Raw genomic sequence first — 22507 nt, forward strand, 5'->3', positions numbered from 1 at the left:
GCCCAGAGGGTCCTCTGAACAGGACCGGGACCGTTTGCCTCATGACTGTATCACAACATAGAGCAGATTAGGGGCAAATCCTTGCTCTTCAACTTGCTAATGATGCGCCCCGGAGGGGCGGGAAGGGGGTGCCTCTGAATACTTGTCCTGTTTCGGCCACTGTGTGAATTAAACGCACCGGGTGGGAACTGCGCACGAAGAGAAGGCCGGGCCCGTTCCCGCTCCTCCCCGTCACCGGGGGACACAAGCCTTCTCTGGCTCGAGTGCACGTTTTGCTTTTTCAGTCCGCTCGTGTGGACTGCAGACCTTGTGATCGGCCGCGCGATCCGCATCACGAACCGTGTCCCCGGGTCACACTGACAGAGCGGATGCTACCGATCTGTCTCCTCCCGAGTCAGGGACACTGCGGGCCCCACTAACCGAATGCGCCGCCAGGCGTCTGTGCGGCCCACCTCCCCGAGCATCTAATCTGTGCCCACAGACATAACCACGCGCGACCCGAGGACAACTGTCAGGACGTGTCCTGTTCACGTAATGGGAAATGTCTGCAAATTACACTTCTGAAAGGCTTTCAAAGCCTTCTCTCTCTCTGCGGGGAATCCGATAGTGACGTCTGGTGGAGTGTTACTCTGCGACTACGCCAGGAACTCGCTGAGTGTAATCGAGTATGAAAATAACTTACTTCCATCAAATTTTGTTGGGGAACAAATATTCATTTCTGTCCCGAGTGCCATAGATAAGTAACATAGATAAGAGAGACTCCATTAAAACAAATGGCTCTTAGGCATCAATTTTATTTTTAATTAATTTATTTTCTTATATAGTCTCTGCTCTAAGAAATTTATGGGAAACAGACTACCAATCTACCAATTAAAAATGTCCAATCTACCAATTAAACGGTTTGTAATATATGGGCGTATCATTCTCTTTGTCTCACTTAAGGAATTATCACCCAAATACATAATTTCTGTGAAAAGGCATTATCCGCTTTTAATTAGAAACCCAAACAGCAAACAAAAGGCCCAGAGTCAAAGCTTAATGGCCAAAGAGGCTCAGTCACTAAGTGTGAAAATATAAAAATTTACTTTAAATGCTGCTTAAAATATAAAAGAATCCTGTCTTAAAATAGATTTTACTTATTGAAATAGTTATCTGTCATTTCATAGTACACAAGGTGGTGCATCTTTGAAATACGCAGTAAGATTTTGCTAGTAAAATACTGGATAAATTATGTTGTCTAATTACAGTCTTTAACTTGTCTGAAGAAGCTTAGCAGCCAAATTTCACTTTTAGTAGAAAATGATTTAAATCTATTTAAAAATGCATTGGCTTCCACATAGGAAAGTTCTCTTTGAAGTTCTCTTTGATCTTTGCTGTGCTAATCATTTTTTGTTTTAGAACTGAGAAACGTAAATGGCTTCTGAGACTAGAATGAAATTTATGAAGAAAAGTTATATAAAATAATAAAGACCCAAATTTCAAACATTTAAGTTCAAGAGTAAAGGGAAATGTTTGATTCTACTAGAAAGAAACACTTGTCTCCAGTCATTGTGATGCATTTGGTTAATTAATACTAATAATAAAACCCCCAAACTCAAAGAATATTGAACTGAGAATTGACTTGTGAAAGACAGCAAAACATCAGAATGTCAAATAAACTCATAAAAGAAAATTGTGCTCATTCAAATAATAGGACAGTTTCCTGTTTTTAAATCAAAACATCACCATAACTATCATGTAATTTAGTAATTAGATAAAAAATTTAGCAAGTAATCTAAGGAGAGCTTAATGCCCAGGGTTGCGCAGGGAATGTCTTCTCTCACTCCTAATACTTGTGAAAATACTTGACATTTCAAAAGAAGGTAACTAAGAGACAGGACGGTGTATTAGAGATAATATTTAACAGGTAAAAGTTACTAATCAGTGGTTTAAATATAGCCAGAAACAGTAAATGATGGCTGCGTTACTTTAAAATCATAGACGTATGCCTCTTATTTTACAAGGGCTCACAGTGTTATGTTTATCTCCTACTTTAGAGGAAATATGAATTATAGTATGTGCTTTATGCATAAAATGTATTTTCTAGAAAATAATCCCTAAAAGAGCGTTATCACATGATGAGTGAACATAGGTGCCTGTTTCCACCTCTGTCAGGAGAAAGGACATTTCTCTCTCCCACTGATTACTTGTGAAGCTTATTAATAAATAAATGTTTTGGGATCAGTATATAATTAAGATTATCCCTATCTGCTGTACTTGTCAAGCCTGAATGGGTCAAACACAGATGGATGATAGGTAGGTAGATATTCTCATGTGTATTTAAAAAAATCTTAATATTGATAACCCGAATTTATATATTAATTCATTTAACCACTTTGCTGTATCTAGTCAATGGTTAATTGTAGTCTTAACAATGTTTTATGATTAACTTGAGAAAAATTAGTATACCAGGGTAAACATGTATTTTTAAAACCATCTATTTCTACCTATAAAATATGTATATTTCAAGTAGTCAAATATAGAATTTGAGTGGTGTAGGGGGATGGAGACTGTAGATGGGCCAACACTGGCCAAGGAGGGCCTGGGGCCACCAAAAGCTGAAAGAGACAAGGGCAGAGTCTCCCCTAGACATTTGGAAGGGAGTGTGACCCTGCTGACACCTCAGTGCTAGACTTCTGGCCTCCAGAACTATACGAGTAAGTGCCCATTGTTTTAGGTGACCGAGTTTGTGGAGCTATGTCATGGCAGCCCTAGGAAACAAACGCTGGGAGTGCGGAAGGGTGAGAGCATGGACGATGTATTATAATTCTTTTTTTAAAATATCAAGTGGGAATTCAAACCCGTAGGCTATGAAAATGAATTCAGAAGCGATTGGTCATCACCTGGCACCTACTTTAAAACTTCCAGACAGTCTTTTCGGCTGCCCTGGAAGATCCTAGTTCAGGCACAAGGCAGCAGCCAGCCAGGCTGTCCTCTTAGGACCCCGTCTCCTGAGACTCCCCCCGCGGTCACCCAGGCGCCCCGAGCCCCTTGCCCCCGGCGCCCGCACGCCACGTGGCTTTCTCTTGTGAAACGATATCTGAAGATTCACCATCTCTAAGTTACAAGCTGAAAGGTAACCACAGGTGGTTGATTTTAAGTGTTTCTAACAAACTGCTGGTGAGTCAGCTTTAAAAGCACATCGAGCCGGTTCCTTTACCTTTGGACCTTGCCGTCCTGGGTACCCTGGCAGTCCTGGAACGCCGAGTTTCCCCTGGAGGGAAGCACACACCACAGTGAGTTCCAAGTTGAATCAAGCTTCAATGATGATTTTAGTCTCTTTTTCAGAGGGACCACATATGTGTACCCTTGAAAGAAAGATCTGCAAGTTTCCCCCAGACCTTCATTCTATTTCATTCTATTCTTTTCCTCTAAGAGGAAAAGCGAAGCTCAGGCGCCTTCCTGGTGTGTGATGCTCCTAACAGCCTGTGCTGTCTACGGGCGCCAGAGACAGTCCCTGGAGTCCAGGGGGACGTACAAGGCTGAGAAAGTGGCTCACTGACCTTCTCTCCAGCTTGACCAGAAGGACCGGGGTCCCCAGTGGGACCGGCTCGACCTTTGGGGCCTTCAGGGCCATCTTCTCCTCTCGGGCCTATTGGGCCAACTTCTCCCTGGAACGCAGGGTAACGACACGTTTGTAACTTAAAATCTACTGGGGACTGAATGGCAGAGATTACAGCCCATCAGAAAGTCACATTCTTCAACTCCTGGTCTGTTCACTCATGTTTTATTTACGACAGCGAGGCTTAAAAGTGTTAACTTCATCAGTCTTTCCATCGATTAACAAACACCTGGATCTAGTTGGACACTGAACAACCTACAGAAGCCCACGCTACTGTGTGTCCTATTAAATTAATTTTAGCATCTGTGTTGCAGAGAGAAAGAGGGAAAAATATAAGAATCAAGAGTCGATAATGTAGGGAGGCAGAAGATGCCGCCCCAATCACTCCACTGTGACGTAATGATCATTTCGAGCTAAAGGCAGTTAAGAAGCTGATACATGCAACATGCTGGTGATGAACCACAGACTTGTACACCTGAAACCTGTGTGATTTTATTAACCAGTTTCATCCCGATAAATTTAATTTTTTAAAAAAGCTGTCTGCTGCCCCTTATTTGCTTAAAAGCAAATTTTAGTCAACATTTTTCTTTGACCTACCCTGTCACCTTTAAGGCCCATGTCACCTTTGAATCCTGGAAAACCATCTTCGCCCTAAAAAATATAAATAATAAAACAGGTGTTCGAATATAAAATATGGCTATGTACAATATGAATACTCATAAGCAGGGAAAATTGTTCTGAGAAATGTGAATCCTAGCTGTGAAACATTTTTATTTTACTAATAAAAACGAAGGTAGAATATCTGCGTTAATTTTGGCACAGATGGAGTAAACTGGTCGTTGGAGAAAAGATGTGGTGGTGCCGCTGGTGCTGGAGCTGTTGGTGATGGTTTTGAGGCAAAAAGTGAGTTGGGGAAGGGGCAGTTGGCATCTGATTAGTGGCGAGAGTATGGCGTCGACGTGCAGTTTCGGAAAAGGGCATTTCAAGCCAGTGTGAGAACAGAGCTAGAAACCCTGCTGCCAAAGGCGCCTGTCGCTTTTCACTTTACAATCCGTCAGTGGACGCACTTCGCTAACGGTGGCCCGGCCCCGCCCCGCTCCCCGCCGCGCGGTCTTTGGTCCGGAATCTCCCCGCGGCCTCCACTCCGCGCTCCAGGACTGAGTTCCAGAGACTCTGAGTCGCCCGTCTCGCGCTCTGCAATTCCTGCTGTGGTCACCGCTCTCCCACGCACACTGCAAACCTTTTACCGTCTCTCCACCTGGGGACACTTCGCCCTTCTTTCAAACACAGGCCGCGATTCTGCTACGAACTTTCCCAGGACCTCGGTATTTTCCCCTAAAATTAACCTCTCTGTGCTGAGCATTTGTTATCGCCACAACCTCCGTCCCGCTCTTAGGAGATCACTGGTCTCTATCCTTCTACTAAATGGTGCAAAACGAGACTCATGCCCAGTTATCCTCCGCACCTCCAGGGCCTAGTACGTTTTTGACCCTTAATAATCAAGACACTCAACAAACATTTTCTGAATGAACGTTTGGAGATGATCCCTGCCTCACTGTGAGTTTGGCAAGCTATGCCAAGGCCCGGGAAATACCAGGTAATTATGGGTGCATGGGCCCTGAACTTGGAAGAGGGGCCCCGCCTGGCATCGCGCCCAGGGAATTCTGACTGGCGCAGAAGTTTCCTTTAGGACAGACGCCGTTTCCAACGTTCTGGCCGTGAGCTCGCCGGTGGAATTCGGGTTCTCTCCGCACTGAAGGCGGCGGGCGGGGCAGAGGCTTCACAGCTGAACATGAGCCTGAGCCTCCTACTGACTGCTGTCTTCATGACCTTCCCAGGAGAGCGCGGTAATCACACAGCTGCCAAGTTTGGTTTAAAAACACTGCGCTCTGTGTCTAAAGACCAGGAAGAGTTGTTAGGATTCTTTTCAGGCAGAGTTGTTTCTGTCTTCGGTTTTATTTTAAGAGAGAACACAGTGAACTGGATGCTGTTTGTCTCACCTGTGCTTTCTAATGCATTCACCATTAAGGAAACAAATTATGGCAGGTATCCATACAATAAGTGTCTTTTTAAAAACAACTGGCACCATCCCATTCTGAGCTTTCCAGTTCTAAAATGATCAGGTCTGAGTTAATCTAAACAAAAAGCAAACAAAAAAAAATCCCCGGAATTTTAGAAGATTTGTAAAAGTGGAATTCACCCATGCCACTTGTTTTTCTGGGTATGATAAGTGAGGTCTAGGGGGAACAAAATCTGTGTCTAAACAGTAGGGATTTTTTAACCCTTGCTACTTCACCTTTGGTTAACAGTTAATGTTGTTATATATACAAACCAAATAGTTTTAATTTCCTTTTTTAAGATAGGAGATAAATGGTCAATTATAAAACCTACTCAGAAAAAAACTAATAAATACTATGCATGAAAATTCAATAGGACTTAATATTCTTTACAGAGTTGTAAAACAGGAAGATTTCTTATCAAGAAAAATTCCAAACTAAGACAGCATATTTTTTGCACAGGCAACGTGCGAACAGTGACAAGGTCAGCCCCGTCTGAACCCTCTCTGTGCTCTGTCGCCAGCTCAGCCAGACTGTCTCCTGAACGTCCCCGGGGGTGACGCACGCGGTTGGGGTTCAAATCCACGCAGCCGAGTGAATGTCAAGCGCAGGGCGCTTTTCAGACCGTGGAACCGACCACTCGGTTGCACTCGCTGACAGCACCTCAGTATGGTGCCTTTTCTAAAAAATTTTTCTCAGAAAACTAAATTATAATGGACGCAATCAGTCCGTCTCTCGGAACCTATTCCTTGCTGGTATCAAACTGACTCCAAGTGCTTTTGAAAAAATTATGACTAAGGGAGCAGACAGTGACCTTGCGCTCAACATTGACATTCCATATATTTCTCACCAAATCTACCAACATTTTATAAGAAACCCTGATTTTTAGGACATACCATTATAGGAGGGCAACTCAGTACTGATTCTGAGTAATGTCATTCAGTTGCGACATAAATGCTGAATGATTTGGAGGCTCCAAACGTATATAACATTTCTATTTTAAAATTTTCGGTTCTTCATCTAAAGACGATTCAACCGTAAATGCTCTATAAAAGATTCCACATTCTTTCATCCACCTGCCCGGTTTTAATCTTCAGTCTTTATTTCCTTCTCATTAATACTTAATCTTTAATTCCTCCCGGTTTTAATCTTTATTTCCCTCTCAGCCATACTTGTGCTATGCACCAGTATCACACGGGAAGACTCCCTCTTCCCCCAGCTGATACGTGGTGCTTCTGACTTTCCTGTTTTGCACTGAGTTTCAATTTTTGAATTTGGGGGATTTTAGTCGAGAAAAGAGGGGAATAAACACTCCTCCCCTGTGCATACACCTGGATATTGCACAACTCCCGCAGAAAATGAGTTCCCTAAAGGCCAGCCTTACGATTTAGAAAACCGGGATACATGTAAGAAAAAGGGGTGCAGGACTCATTCTCTTTACAACGTGCCTTGTTTCTGTTCTATAATTTAGTCCGCACTCCAGGTTAAAAGAATATATTCGCTTTCAAGTTTTCAGGATACAAAGTACAAAAGTATATTTGCATTGTCTGGGCTATGAGGAATCACAATATATTTGGCAAACAGAATATCTTAAATGAGTTTACATTTTAATATCCTGGATACACAGTGATTAAAACCTAAGGGAATTATCACTTACCTTTTCCCCTTTAGAGCCCTTGAGGCCTCTGACACCATCCGCTCCCTACGGAATAAATTAGAAAGGCTCAGTGACTAGAATATTTTCCATTGAACTTAAACAATGGGCAATAGAATAGCACTTACCTTCACTCCTCTGGGACCGGGGTAGCCAATGGGACCCTGCGGACCGGGCGGGCCCTAAAACAGACCATTGCAATTAAATACAGAACACGTTCGAAAAGCTGCTTAGGAGCAGGATCGTTCTACCAAACAATCTACGAGAATGTGCTATTTTTCTACCATTGGCAAAGATTTCGTGGGCAGTTTATGGTTTGTTTCTGAAGTCAGGTGTGATCAACGAGCCATGTGACTAGCCCTACTTATTCCAAACTTCTCATATCAGATACTCATGCTGAAAATAAGATATTGTGAATGTGTAAAGCACCATAAATATTATACAATTAATAACTAATATTCTAAACCTGAGCAAATCGGATGTCCTCAATGTCTGCAACGGACAGTTACAGATTAACCAAGAAGATCAATAATTTCTAGCATTCACATCACTAAATATGATCAAAATGACGTAGTTTCCACCGCTGGTTTCACGCCACTGGTCTACGTAAAGGAAATAATATGTCATATGTGCTACGCAAGTCCTGCAGGAATGCCGAATATCTTAATAATAATCCAAAACTAACCACTCTAATAAAAGTGATCCTACCCCTGCTACTACAATGCAAAGTAGTATTAACATTTAAATAAGCTTCTGTTTAGGTATTTTGGTAACTGCTGCTCTTACAATTCAATCTCCTCCTCTTTCAGGGTTACCGGAAAGTAATAGGTGAAGATAAAGTTTGAGTGGCATGAACAGTTTAAGGATGTTCAGTAGTTCTGGCCTAATTTCATTACCATAATTCATGGTCATTTATTCCACATATACTGTAATGCAGAATGTGGATTTATTTCTGATCACGTGAATATTTTTTAAAAGGCAGGAAATGCAGTCTAACAGAACCGCTAATACAAAATTAAAAGTGACCTACTATACATCTGTTCATTTTATCCTAAACAAAAAATAAAAATACAAGCCTAGGAACACGACATGTTTGAGTGGTAGCAAACGTTCTTCTGAAAGTGAAGACCCGTTCGCAGGAGGGACTTAGCGCCTGCTCCTTCTGTTCCGATCGGCCTGTCTCCTAGCGAAGCTGGAGGAGTCACGGTCACACAGGTGGGGGGGGGCACGTCCCCAGGAGGCAAGGGGAGGGCCGCTGCAGGGGGCACTTGGTGACCTACCAGCGCGCCCTTGTCTCCGGACTGGCCTTCTTTTCCAGGATGACCCTGTGTTTAGCAAAAACATACACTGGTCAGATGCATTATCAATGGCCGTTTATAATACGACTAAATATTGCTTTTTTCCAAAATACTGAGGTCTTACTCCTTCTGTTTCAAAACCAAGGGCACATTTTGCGTCGGAAGCATGCACCGTGGAAAGGGAGCGGGTGGGCATGGGCGTCCCGGGGAGGGCAGGGCGCCGGGAGGGCGCGGGACGGGGCCGGGGGCCCTCGGGGGGCCGCGCTGGGAAGCGACGTGACGACAGGGGCTTCAGAGCTCAGTGCTTAATCACCGGCTGGGTGCTTTTACCACGAATTCATAAGGCCACTTTAGAAGCGCATGCAAAATCTATTTCTGAAGAGAAGGCGGGCATTTCAGGACCGGGTAACCGTTACTCACAGGGGGCCCATCAGCACCAGGAAGGCCGGCGAGCCCCGGTTTGCCTTGGGGTCCCTGACCAAACAGAGAGAAAGAATGTTTAGCTGGGAAAATGAAAATAATGCAGAGTCTGACTTTGTACATAGGAATCTACTACTAATAAAATCCTTAACTTGAGTCGCTGGTTTTTATATATAAACCACAACCATGCAGATACTTTTCAACATATAAAGTAGAAGAGATGGTATAGAGAGATAAATAAAATCACATTCAACACATGTCAAAAACATGCTAATTTTTGGCCTGCTTTTTGTATCTTTTTTAATTAGCAGATGAGCTTTTGCATACCACAATAAACTAGAGTTTCAAGTATAAAAGAGAAAACAATATAGGTCAGAAATACATCAATTTATATCCTAGAGGAGGCAAACATTGGAGAGATCCATGGACAATATTGTGCTGATCCAAATAATTACAGAGTAACACTGATGAAACATCAGTAATTATTAACGTAGTTTAAGAAATATCAGTTATAACGTGACAGTTATTCATAGGACATGATGAAAAATAAATCTACTATTTCAATGTAAAAATGACATCACCTAATGTTCAGCAAACAAATAGTAACAGAACTATTTCTTCGACAGGCTAATCCCTGTGGAACCACAGAGGGTCTTAGATCGCATTGAGCTTGACCATTGCTAAGGCTGGAACATGGTCGGAATGACTGGCCCAACAGCCGACCCTTTCTTGGGGGGAACACAGGCATTCTGCTGAGAATGATGAGCTTCAGCCAGTCCCTCGGGCCCAGGCCACTGCTGCTTACTGGTCAAGTCATAAAGTAGGATTTAGAGACAATTAAAAGGGCAAGAATCCAGCAGCAACCCTAGGCTGTGGACGTGCCGAGGGGGTTTCCATTCTCAGAGTGCTGAGGAAAACCACAGGCTTCGACTGAGAGTAGAGAGTTTACAAGACCCTACTTAAATCTCTATGAGACAACAGAAAGTTAACGATAACCTTTAACTTGAACAATTCAGATTTTATAACTGAGATTAGCTGCGTCTCATTTAAAGGGCTGAAAAGTTGCAGGCCCCTCCGCCACTCCGCCAAGTCCCAGGCAGGCTAGTCATCAAAGGTGACCGAGAACTGGGTAAAACACCGTAACGGCAGTGTTTTGACTATCGCTGAAGTGATGCGGTGCTGTGAAGACAATGGTCTTATTTCTTAAAAACAAAATGCAGAGGCCTAATGCAGAACTATGCCATTAATTATTACTGTCAGCAGATGCGGCGTTTCCGTGACAGTGACCGCGGGGCAGTCCTGCGCGAACGCCTTGTCGCTGCACATTTAAGGGTACACGGCAGACATTAAAACTCTTGTACTGGCCCTGGCCAGGGAGCTCATCTGGTTAAAGCATTGTCCCGATACACCAAGGCTGAGGGTTCAATCCCTGGCCAGGGCACATACAAGAATCAACCAACGACTGCATCAGTCAGTGGAACAACAAATCTGTCATCTATCTGTCTGTCTATCTATCTGTCGTCATCTATCTTTTCTCTCTCTAAAATCAATTTAAAAAATTGGTTGTGGCATAATTCTGTATATTTACCAAAAATCATTGACTTGTACATTTAAAATGAATGAATCTTACAGTATGAGATTACACTGCCATTAAAGCTATTATTATTTTTTAATTATATGTTCATAGGAATAAAAAAAAAACTAAGGAAAGAAAGGCATGAGAAAGACCAGCTGACACTGTGCTGTAACTACAGGGAATGGAAATAACACTTAGGAAATCTAGCAGAGGAGATCAGAAGAAAAAAGACATCATTGTAATTAAAGATTCATTCTTGTTTTGATCCAGACACCGGGTTATTAGCAAGAACATCATCTGTCATTGCTGTATAAGAAATGATGGCAGTGATAACTTCACAGTTTTCCCTTAATCAGATCTTGCCATCAGCCCTTTGTCACCAGCAAGCCTAATTACATTTTTTAAGTAATGACAAAGGAAAGGAGAACCAGAGAGAGCGAGCGAGCCCTGACTCCCACCAGCACCCTTCTGAGATTAATAAAGCTGCGAATGCCGCATCTGGAAGCTGTCCAAATGGGAGCTGAGAGTTTGTCACTGTCAGCCCAGGGATGCCCAAGTGACTTCTCCCTCTCTGCTCTCCTGGTTAAGCCCCAGATCAGTTCCTTATGGCTGAGCCCTCGACGTATCTTATCAAAAACACCTGCCCAAGGCGGACAACGCAGACTGTTCGCCAGGCACCCCCCGAACAGCAGAGAAACTCACTTTTTCACCGGGAGGGCCGATTGGACCTTGTGGGCCGGGAAGACCCTGTGTCAAGAGAAGGCATTTCATCCGTCAGGAACCACATCGCAGGAGTGCGCTTTGTAGGACAGTGAGCTGTTAGCCCCGTTTCACATGAAATGAGTTGTGAGCCTCTGTATCTATCCCCTGCATTTCCAGGAAAGTTCGGGAAGGCTCTGAGCAGGTTCACACGGCTCCTGTTTTGGCCGGGGGGCTACAATGCGATCCTGTTCAGACCCTCCCGCAGGAGTGGCTGATCTCCTGGCTTTCCATCCGCACCCAAGGGCTCGTTTTCTCTTGCAAGAGAGAGACCTCTGCACATTTGCTCAAGGTTTTGGTTTTTTTAAAATTTTTTTTCAATTACAGTTTACATTCAATATTATTTTATATTAGTTTCTGGTGTACAGCTTAGTGGCTAGATATTCATACACACTTTACAAAGTGTTCCCCCTGATATTTCAGTACCCATCTGGCCCCATACATATAGTGTCCCCAAAAATATATACACAGACTTCGAATAATTATAAAGGCAGAGTTTATTAAAATACATTTCTTTTTCAAAATTGAGCTGTCAGCTGTTAAAGCATGTATATATTTTTGGGGGACACCCCGTAGTTATCACAATATTATTGACTATATATATTCCCTGTGCTGGACTTTACCATGACTATTTTGAACTTAATCCCTTCACCTTTTTCACCCAGTCCCCCAAGCCTCCTCCCCTCTGCTCAAGTTTTTTTTTGTGTTTTTTTTTTAAGGGGAGAAAAAGAATTATCTTCATACTCTCACATTGCAATCGTTTTTAGCTCTATGCAGAAAATTTTGAGACTGTCCATTTTCTCATAAAAAGATACCTCCCTGCCCCATGACCTCAAAGGAGCTGCGACAGCTCCGACTCACCTGAGGCCCTGGATTCCCTTGCTGACCTGGAGGTCCTGGCTCCCCTTGGGGACCCTGCGGTAGGAAAATACAGAGTCTTTAACAGAGCGATTTCGCATAACAGGTTTTTTTTCTTCTCAGTTGAAAAACAGTCCCCACATCAATTCCCCCTATAGACAGTCTGGAAAATCTTGCAAAATATTACTGCCAGCAGAAGCTAATGGACTTAGCAAATGTCGTAAGAAATCCTTCTTTCAGGCCTAGCAACAACAGGAGCTTCTCAGTCCCCAGGTTTTGTAGAAACGAGTCCCGTTAAGGGTATTTTCCACCTACCATGTTGCCTTTTGGTCCTTGGGGGCCGTCTATACCTGCGATGCCCTTCAACGAAGAAAAAAGTAGGTGTGGGTATTTATAAGCTTAGGAGCTGCCACAGGCCACCAAGAAGACTGTGAAACGGCGTGGCCCCCAGGAGCCCAGGGAGACGAACAGTCGTGCGGGGTCCACGGAGAGCGGGAGGGAGGGAAGACGTGCCCTCGGCCCGCCTGGGCTCCCGGAGACCCGCAGCGTGTCCCGCTGCGCTGGGAACTCGGGAGGAACCAGGGCCAGGGGCGCACCGCGGGAGGGCCCCAGCCTGGCCTCCAGCAGGCGTCCCTGGAAAGCCCCCCCCCAGCGATACTCACGGGCTGCCCGGTGGGTCCCGGGGTGCCCCTGGGTCCCAGCAAACCTCGGGGGCCCTGGAAGGGAACAGACACAGACGCATATCCGTAAGAAAGGCCCTCAGAACACGCCCCGTGCTCTAGAGGTTTTAGGGGAGGGCTGAGAGTCAAGATGCCCGCGCGGCCTCGCTGAACACCCTGGGAGCGGGGTTTGAAATACCGTCTTATGCAGCTATTTTCCAGAGTTTCTACCGACCAGGCGGCCAGCATGGACCACGCGAGGCTTTGCTACAGAGACTGACTGCGTATCTTTGATTCCGTGCATTTCCGAATGACTCACTTGGGAGAGTTTTAAAATAAGAAATGGCTTAATACTTTAAATATGTCACTTTTGGGTCGTCTCTGATTGGAAATGGCAGCACAGAATCTCATTGAATCTTATTTTTCTGCTGCACAAATAGAAGGGTCCTGTGTTTTACACTTGGGTTAGTTCCATCTTGAGAGAATATTCACTGAGGGAAAGAAACACCTGGGTGACTGTGTGAGGTTACAGAAACCATTAACCATTATTTCTGTTTAATCGCAGTCCGTCTGCCTCATCTTCTGTCCCCCTTCTTTAGAGAAGTCAGCACAGTAGTTCACGGTTTCTCGGATGTGCCTGAGCTGTGACGCCTGTGAGTCGACGGCTCTGTAAGGCGGCAGGTGTTTCTGCGCAGACGCCCAGGTAGAGCAGGAGATAAGAGCGTTTTCCCTCCCCGGCCCTTGCGGAGCAGGAGTCGCGTCATCTCCTTAGGCTCACACAGAGGTGCGCCTTCCGGAGGTCGGGAGGCCCCTTCCAGGCTGGTGCTGCGACTAACCAGCTGCAGGGACACCTTCCCAGTTCGGTTTTCTCACCCGTAACATTCAGGGGACGCAGACAGAACCGAGCGCACTTTATTCTTTCATCTGGCATGCTGAGCATTTCTTTGTTTGTTTGTTTGTTTCTCGTAATAAGCTTCATTTATCCTAAATACGCGAACAGATTCTGGAGCTATTGCTGATATAAAAAATTGGAACAAAACAAAGAAACAGCCACAAAAACTAGCTAAGGTTCTCCGGCTGACAAGAGGGTAATTTTTTACGTTCCTCGCGCCTCGAGGGTCTAAGGCTTTCGAACAGGAAGGCTCGACGCGGCCTTTAACGTCGCCCGCATGCCAGCTGCCCGGTTACCTAGGCGAGGCCGCCGCAGCCACCCGAGTGCACTGGCGACTCTCTCGTGCGGCCCCGCCGCTGCGCCCGCAAAGCGGTACCATTTAGAAAGAAAGAGCGTTGCTTACAGCTTCACCTGGCAGGCCCCTGGGTCCAATCTCGCCGTCTTCTCCCTGCCGTCGGGAATGAACAGTGAGACGGGCGCGCCGACACGCCTTCGTCCTCGGGCTTCGAGCTTAAACGTTTTCAAGTGCAGTTTAACTTACCCTCATTCCATCCTCACCAGGAGAACCGGGAGGACCCTGGGGGCCCCGTTCGCCCTATCAAGTAAACGCAAACACGGTCAGGGTGCGGGCCAAGCGGGATCGGAAGCCCCCGCAGCTCGCCTTCCAGGCAGAACAGGACGCGCGGCAGGAAAGCCTGCGCTTCGTCCGCCCGCCTCCGGACCCTCCGCAGCCAAGTCGCAATTTTACATTAACTGGCATCACACTGGCAGGCTGGGAAAATGTCCCCTTCATTTGCAGAACAAAAAGGTTTAAATTAACATCCCAAATAACTGCCAGACATCGAATTATTATGAGGTAAACCATTAAAGTATTATTTTGCTGAAGATTGTTTCAAACATGGATACGCTTTGGTGATTTTTAATTTAGATTTGTTTCTGCTTCTGAAATAATTCATATTAAATCAGCACAACTCCAGAAGACGAAAAGGATTTTGGATATTTTTAAATTATATATTTAAGTTATATTTTTAAGTTATATAGAGAATTATAGATTTCTATTGACATGTGCTATGCGTTCACTAAGGATCTTGCTAGACATCATTTTCTTTCTTTCCTTTTTTAAAACTATATATCCTCCAATTTACCTAAGGGTTGTCCTACCTTCCTTATTAATTTCTGGAGAAGAAATATGTAAAGATCCAAAACCGATCATTTTTTGAGAGACTGCCTCTGCCTGATTTCCCACTAAAAAATATCTACTGGATTGCCGATCACAGTGGTGGTTTATTTAGCCTTAGCCAATGATAAGCTCTTGCAGTGGATTGCAAGGTAATATTATAACAAAGAAATACCTTGTGTGTCTCTGTCTACCAGAACCACCTCATTTAGTATAATACAAGGGTGTCCAGTATATTGTTATACTAGTCACAGATTGTCTACAGATGTCTTCTTTTGAGTATATTTCTACAAATGGAAAATGTAAGGCCAAAACAAAAATTGACACAATTATAAAAAATAGAGGCAATATTAAATCTCTACAGCTCTATAATTATATTTTCCATATACATGTACATAAAAATTGCACCTCAATCATTTTATGATTGCATAAAATGAGTAAAGTCTAAAAACAATTAAAGAACTTATATTAATATTGCATATGTAATTCTACTTATCTTTATAAGTATCTAGGAGGTGTCATGATTTCTTAGCTGGATTTACAAATATTTAATTTTCTTCTAATTTCCTAGAGTGTAACAATTCTAAAATATTTCCTAATATTCTTGTATTATCTCTGTATAAAAAGTAACAGAATAGTATATCTCACCCTGTGACCTTTGTCACCTGGCAGACCTGGAAGTCCGTCAAATCCTCGATCCCCCTGTAAAGTCATCATTATCAACATCATCATCGTCATCATCATAATCACCATCAACACCACCATCATAACCACCACCATAACCATCGCCACCATCATCACCAGCATCATCACCACCACCATCATCACCACCATAACCATCACCACCAGTATCATCATCACCACCACCACCATCACCATCATCATCACTATCATCATCACCATCACCAGCATCATCACCACCACCATCATCACCACCATAACCATCACCACCAGTATCATCATCACCACCACCACCATCACCACCATCACCATCATCACTATCATCATCACCATCACCACTATCATCATCACCACCATCATCATCACCATCACCATCACCATTGTCACCATCACATTTCCAGTCTAATTCTGTAGTGTAACTTGAATGTGAAATATTCTTTCATATCAAGAAACTTTATTTTAAAATATAGAAATCTGAGGGGTGAACTGACATACAGGATCTGAACATGCAAACATCTGAGCTCCTGACCTTTGCCCCAGGCTCTCCCGGCATTCCTCTTCCTCCGTCAGCACCTGGACGACCCTGATAAGGCCAAGAACATAACTAAGCAAAAGGGCTTCCTACTAGCACCGAGGAAACAAAGGACCTGATGATTTCCGATGCCCTTGGAATACACAAGAAAGCCAACATACCCTTTTTCCGGGTTTTCCCGTTGGACCAGGGGGACCTTGGACACCTCGAGGACCCTATATCAAAACATCGTAATGAATCCATTTCATAAAATCCCTGGCCGATAAACTCAATCACATTGAGAGACATGGTTTTAGGACTTTATATCCACTCAACTTCACCTTAATAATTTTTTAATTGATATCTTTTCCCCTTTATTTTATACCTTAGTCATTCTAACACACGAAAATCATTTCTTATGTGAAAGTCCAGATAAAGCAGAAGGGAATCAGTTTTTCTAAATGGCTTCTTGCAAAAAAAGAGTCATATTATTTTATTAAGTTTATATAGACATGCACCTTCATTTAAACAAAGGGAACACAGTAAAATTTGAACTTTAAGAAATCCTCAATTATTCATTTTATTCTCAAACCCGAGGACTTTATATTTCCCTTGACTAAGAGCATTCTTCACCCACGCATTTCATTCCTCTTCTCTTTCCAACCCCTTCCCTTCAACTTTACCTTCGTTTTTTTGAGATTCTCTCTTAGATATTTATTCTTTTATTTCATTTATCATACTGGATTATAATTGCCTTTTTTCACAGTTGACGCTCCCACTGAATTAACTGTTGCAGCTTTGGACTAAATCTGTTTTTTTTCTGCATTACACTGCCCAGAACACGGTTTCTCAGTCATCTACAGGATGCGGGAGGGTGAGGAAGATGGGCCAGCAGCCCCCAATGCCAGCTACCGGCTGGCACCGTGCGTGCCAGAGGAAGGGCAGGAGAAGCTCAGCGCGTTGCTCTCCTCAGTCAGCACACTACAGTGCTTTACCTACATATAAGGTCTCCTGTGGAGATTATACACGTTTTTAAAAATAAAATTACACGGCTAATGATAGATCAAATGCAGTTCCGGTATAAATATTATATAGGCCTTTATATTTAATTAACTTTAAATTTTTAGAATTAACTTAAACAGTATGCCTGTAATGAATGTGGTGGAAAATGTAGCACACATTTGAAAGTACAAATAATTTTAGGATCACTCTACAATACTGATTATAGAAATTATAAAATTAAGGCTGTCTAATACTTAGAGGTTAAAAGAATATAGCTTGAAAAAATTATGGTAGTGAGAGGACTCTACTCTGTGTCCCAGCCGAAAGGGAGGAGGAATTAATAACAGGATAAATCTTGTTCGTTTTTAATGAAAGTGATCATTTGATAGTGCATCGCTTTGGAATTAAGAAGTCGAGAAAAAACTACAAAATCCACGAAAACTACTGCGGTACACTTTCAGATTCATCTATTTTTTAAAGAGCTGAGTTTGGCCAAAAAGTTCTTCAACTTTACAAAAGACTAAATTCCTTAGATTTTCCTGCAGCGTCCTTTCGACGTTTTTACGCAGCTCTCCGTCCTTTTCGGTGGTGTCAGCCAAGCCGCAGAGCGGAGCTGCCACCTGAGTCCCCCAGGTGGCCTTCTCAGTTTCCTTTGATTTTCCCCCCATTGCAAAGTAAGTAAACTGCGCCGCACCCACACAGGGGGCACTGCTGGGCGACAGAAAGGACTGGACCGCGGACACGCCGAGGGAAAGCCGCCGAGTCGGGTCAGACCGCGGGCGGCGTCACGCACAGGGCAGGCTGGCAGGAGGCAGCCGGGGCCACAGCACCCACCCGACGGGCAGGGGCCGGGCGCGAGGGCACGTGACTGCACAGTGGTGGCACCCAGGCATCTGGGGGTCACAGTCTCGATGACTGCGGTGGCGACTACGAAGGAGATTATGGGTGCTAAAATTCAGTGTAACCTTACACTATTTTGTAAATGAAATTCATTTAAAAAGAAGAAAACAAATTAGTGGATGGCCGCTTGAGAGCTCCTGCACCCCGACCTGAATTTATATTTATTGGGTATATTAAGAAGCATTTTTAAAAAAAATGAATGCATTTAAAAAAATATATCACATTTTGTTTTTCTGTTTTTATAGAATAAATTTCATAAGGTGCATATATTGAATGGCTCTATTTATTTGTTATCATTAAAGAAATGACATTTTTAATTTGGCATCGTATAAGTGTACTCTAAGAGCTTTTAAAATTCTCAGCTCAGATATCCTGAATTTCTCTGAATTGCTTCAGCTCTACAGAGGGTGTGAAGTTAGCTTCTCTTACGGGTGTTAAATATCCTCTCTGAGAGAATATGCTCGATTTACTCTCCACAGCAAACATCTTGGGCTGGAGGCAGGGCCACTGTAAATAAAATTGTAATAGTTCTGCTCTGCTTTGTACGATCCCAAACCAATTTAACATTCGGAAGGGCTAATGCTATTAAGCCTTTTCCCATCCTGGTTTATCTTCTTTTAATATCACTGAAGTTAATCAAGTCATTGGCAGTCAACTGGCCACTGAGGATTTTCCAGCGAAACGAGTTGATGTGAGCGAAGAGGTAATGTCAGTAAAACACGTGGCAGATACTTCAGTCATCCTACTTGAGAAAAAAAGTCAAAAATCATATAAGTGACATAAATTATTTTTACCTGAGGACCTGGGTCACCGCTCTCACCTTTGGCCCCTGACGAACCAGGTCCCCCCTGTAGAGAAAAAAGCGAGAAAAAAATCACTTAATTAAGCCATTTCCAAACCACTCTTACCCCACCATTGTCACCTCAAATAACTAAACGTTACTCAAAATTTACTTCACCCAGTTAGTACGATTTTATTAACACAATACACAAGTCCTTTGATGGAAACGCATCTCCCCTCAGACTTCGTATCCAGTGTGCTCGCCACTGAAAAGACTATTTTACGTATAACTATGCAGACGTCAATTTCGTGAAATGACACTGCAGCTGTCTTCAGCGTGTGCCATCAGGGCACTTCGGATGACAGAGTTGATCGCTCGCGCTCGGCCCGCGCCCGGCGTGCGCCGAATGCCCTGGCTCCCACTCGGACGCCGTCAGACGCCGCGTCCTCCAGCAGCGAGGCGTCGAGAGCAGAAGCTACTGCTCTCGTTGCAGTTGTCGCGGAATAATGTCAGATCGATTTTCCCCAGGTCGGTCTGTGTCTTTCCTTCGAGAATAAGTCCTTTTGACAACCCCCTTACAAACATTTATGTAACGCCAAAAGAGCAACAACCGGGCACGTGGACTGGGAAAAAAAGTCATTTGATAAAGGTCCTGTGAGTCTCAAACATAAATACGCGCGGGCGCTCCTCCTAAAAGCACCCCTGGGCCCTGTGCTGAGGACCCCCCGCGCCGCGAAGTCAAAGCACCGCTCCTGGGAGAGGCTGCAGGGTGCTCGGTGGTTTCGCCCCAATCGTGGGAGACAAGGTCAAATCAATAAAGAATGAAATACACAGTCAACACTAGGTCATCCATCCCCCTGAAAGATCCAGGACATTAACACTGAGCGCGGCGATAGCGGTCCCTTCATCCCACAGAAATGTACTTTGTGTGTTTAAGAAGAGCAGGGCTCATTGAAATCAAATGCACATTCAATTAAACAGCGCAGTGGACCCAAGCCCAGGAAGGCGAACACTGTGCCTCGAAACCTCGGCTCTCTACCGCCTCCTGGCGGCTCCCAAGTAAAACAACTATTGATGTGACTCCCGAGAAACACGCAAGTCAAGAGCATGAACAGGTTAACCTTGAAAATGGCAGAAACGATGACTTTCACGCTTCTAATTAAGAATCCTTGCAACCAAATGTCTTCGAGAGGAAAACAGGGGTTCTCCATTAAACCTGGGCATTAATCACTGAATTGAAGGCTAGGGCAGTCCATTTATTTTTAATTAATTTGCTGCATTATATGCTCTGTATATAAGCACTGCCGACTCAACAGACCATAATTACTTTGCCCAAACACTTATTCTAAAAATTGTCGTGCAATAATTGAGAGTAACAGAGCGGGGGAGAGGGGGAACCACTGTCTACGTTTCCTGCATATTTTATAATGTAGGCCTCCATGTGTCTATAAAAGCAACTGGAAAAAAACAATAAAGAAATTTTTCATTGGAAGACTTTACATATTTGTCTTAAAATACTGATGTAGACTTCATTTCCTTTTAAATTGTTAATGTATAAAAATTTTTTGGACTCTGGCATTAACAGACTTTTGAAAGTTTGTAATAATTTGATGTTTGGGAGCAAAGGATAAGAGAAGAGACAATGGTGAAAAGAAACAATATGACTTTTCTCTCTCTCAGTTCTTACCTTTAATGTTCAAGGAGCCTAATGCTTTCCATAGCAAAGATTTAAGATTAAAATGAATCTTGGAGGTAACATTGAGAATGCGCATACGGTTGTTAATATTTTCCGTTTGCCCACGTGATGTGACCCTTCCTGACTGTTTGGTGAAACTGAAAATGCTAATTTTATCTGCTTTTACTGGGTCTGCTCACCATGGCCCTTAGCCTCTACAGATCCTCTCACGAGGCTTGTGTTTGTCTGGGTGATAAATAGGAAAATTCCTTTGGAAAATACAGTGTTAGATCCTAGACTAATATTTTTTAAAGTAACATATGTCAGTGTTTCCCAAACACTTGACCATAAGAATCAGCGTGGTGAACTCTTTGAAAATATAATTTGCCGTTTCCAACCCTGAACCTACATCATCAGAGTCTCATGTTCAGGGCCCAAGAACTTCTACTTTTAATGAAACGCACAGGTAACTCTTCGGCCCCCCCATTCATAAAGCACATTTCTTATTGGGTAACCTACCACAGGACCTGGTCTTCCGGTCAGACCCATTGGGCCAGGGGGACCCCTCAGCGCGATCTAGAAAATAAAATACGTCGGCTTAGGAATGTTCTGCTGGGCTAGCGGGTCCAACCACAGTAGTCACTCGCACAGGCGACCCTTACGTGACAGGCGATCAGCACAGGTAAGAGCTACGCGCCAGGAGTGTGGTGGCCGAAGAACGGCACGCTTCTAGAATGGCCCACATCGGTATCAGACATTTTCCAAGCTGTTGTAACATATACAACCTGGTACCACATATTATTAAGACTTCTTCAATAAAAAAGCTTAAAATAGATTTTAGAATGAGAAATCCAGTATCTGACATTTTTCTATTCTGAAGTGTACTTCAGAATAATGTATAGACCTCTCTTAAATGCGTAGGTGCAAAACTCGGTGAAAATACGTTCAGAGGTGAACAAGTTGAGGTTCTTTAAGTAAAAATTTCCTGGCAGTACTTTAGGAAAGACAATGAGAATGAAAGCCAGACGGCAAAATGCAAAATTGATCAGAAAGTGTTACGGCAATACACTTCTTTTGACAAATCTCAAATGTGACGCTATATAGAAAAATACATTTATTCTGTGAAATCATAGGCATGGGAGGCTAATTGCATGCATTACTGATACTGAGAATTAGAAATGTGAAATTAGCATACTTGGAAAGCTGAAACAAGTGGAGGACAAAAGATAAATATCTGATAGATGTTACATGAGCATGGTGTGCGATTTTTTAATATTAGTGATTCCAAAGGTGAATACTTAGATTATCCAAACAGATATCAAAAATAATACAGCCATAGAAATAATATGTAAAAACGTATTAGAAGAGTGCACGAGATGAAAACAGTAGGATCTCCAAAGTTTCACTACTGACTCACCATGAGATTTTTGACAATATACTTCTTAATCCTTGAGATTAAATATCTGAAAAATTGGAATTATAATGCTTGCTAAAAGGACTAATAAAATGAGGCATTCAGTGGCCTCATAAAATATTTAAGCTCAAATGGTTACCTTAAATTTGTTCAAAGTAATAGAATTTACAAGTTAAACTGTAGGAATCATTAATAAATTATTTTAAATATTTTTATATTTGTTTATGCCAAGGCCTAGTAAACAAATACTTAAATTTTTCATTGCCTTTACACATGATGTCACCAAACAGCGGCATCTTTCTAGATGGACAGACTTAGTAGATACGTAAACAAATGTTGATAATGAATTTAAACTTAGGTTTTCAGATATTTTATACACTCACAAATTTATGATAATAAATAAAAAGCTATCACATAAGTGACTCATATCACTTAGAGAGTGGGTCCCCGCAACCATGCCAGTTTAAGGTGGCGGCGGTGCCAGGCTGTCACCGAATGCTCAGTTAAGGAAAGCAGTCCTCCTGGGCCAAAGACACCGTCTGAGCACTTCCCATCGAAATCCAACACGCTCTGCGGCAGGAAGCATTTCGTC

The 22507-nt window shown here is 43.2% G+C and overlaps 1 protein-coding gene across 5 annotated transcripts in view; it reads right to left on the reverse strand.

Annotated features, from left to right (window-relative positions):
• COL11A1 (collagen type XI alpha 1 chain) overlaps positions 1–22507 on the reverse strand; it is a 131049-nt gene that overhangs the window by 63526 nt on the left and 45016 nt on the right. For all 5 annotated transcript variants that reach the window (XM_081121700.1, XM_081121701.1, XM_081121702.1 and 2 more), the window contains 18 exons: positions 21021–21077; positions 18840–18893; positions 16326–16379; positions 16162–16215; positions 15600–15653; positions 14316–14369; positions 14178–14222; positions 12886–12939; positions 12539–12583; positions 12227–12280; positions 11309–11353; positions 9031–9084; positions 8593–8637; positions 7441–7494; positions 7316–7360; positions 4199–4252; positions 3543–3650; positions 3200–3253 (listed from right to left, as the gene is read on the reverse strand). In XM_081121700.1, coding sequence (XP_080977826.1) covers positions 3200–3253; positions 3543–3650; positions 4199–4252; positions 7316–7360; positions 7441–7494; positions 8593–8637; positions 9031–9084; positions 11309–11353; positions 12227–12280; positions 12539–12583; positions 12886–12939; positions 14178–14222; positions 14316–14369; positions 15600–15653; positions 16162–16215; positions 16326–16379; positions 18840–18893; positions 21021–21077 — 984 coding nt within the window. The remainder of the gene's footprint in view (positions 1–3199; positions 3254–3542; positions 3651–4198; positions 4253–7315; positions 7361–7440; positions 7495–8592; positions 8638–9030; positions 9085–11308; positions 11354–12226; positions 12281–12538; positions 12584–12885; positions 12940–14177; positions 14223–14315; positions 14370–15599; positions 15654–16161; positions 16216–16325; positions 16380–18839; positions 18894–21020; positions 21078–22507) is intronic.

Source organism: Miniopterus schreibersii (assembly GCF_964146895.1).
Source record: "Miniopterus schreibersii genome assembly, chromosome: 19".
Lineage (NCBI taxonomy): Eukaryota > Metazoa > Chordata > Mammalia > Chiroptera > Miniopteridae > Miniopterus > Miniopterus schreibersii.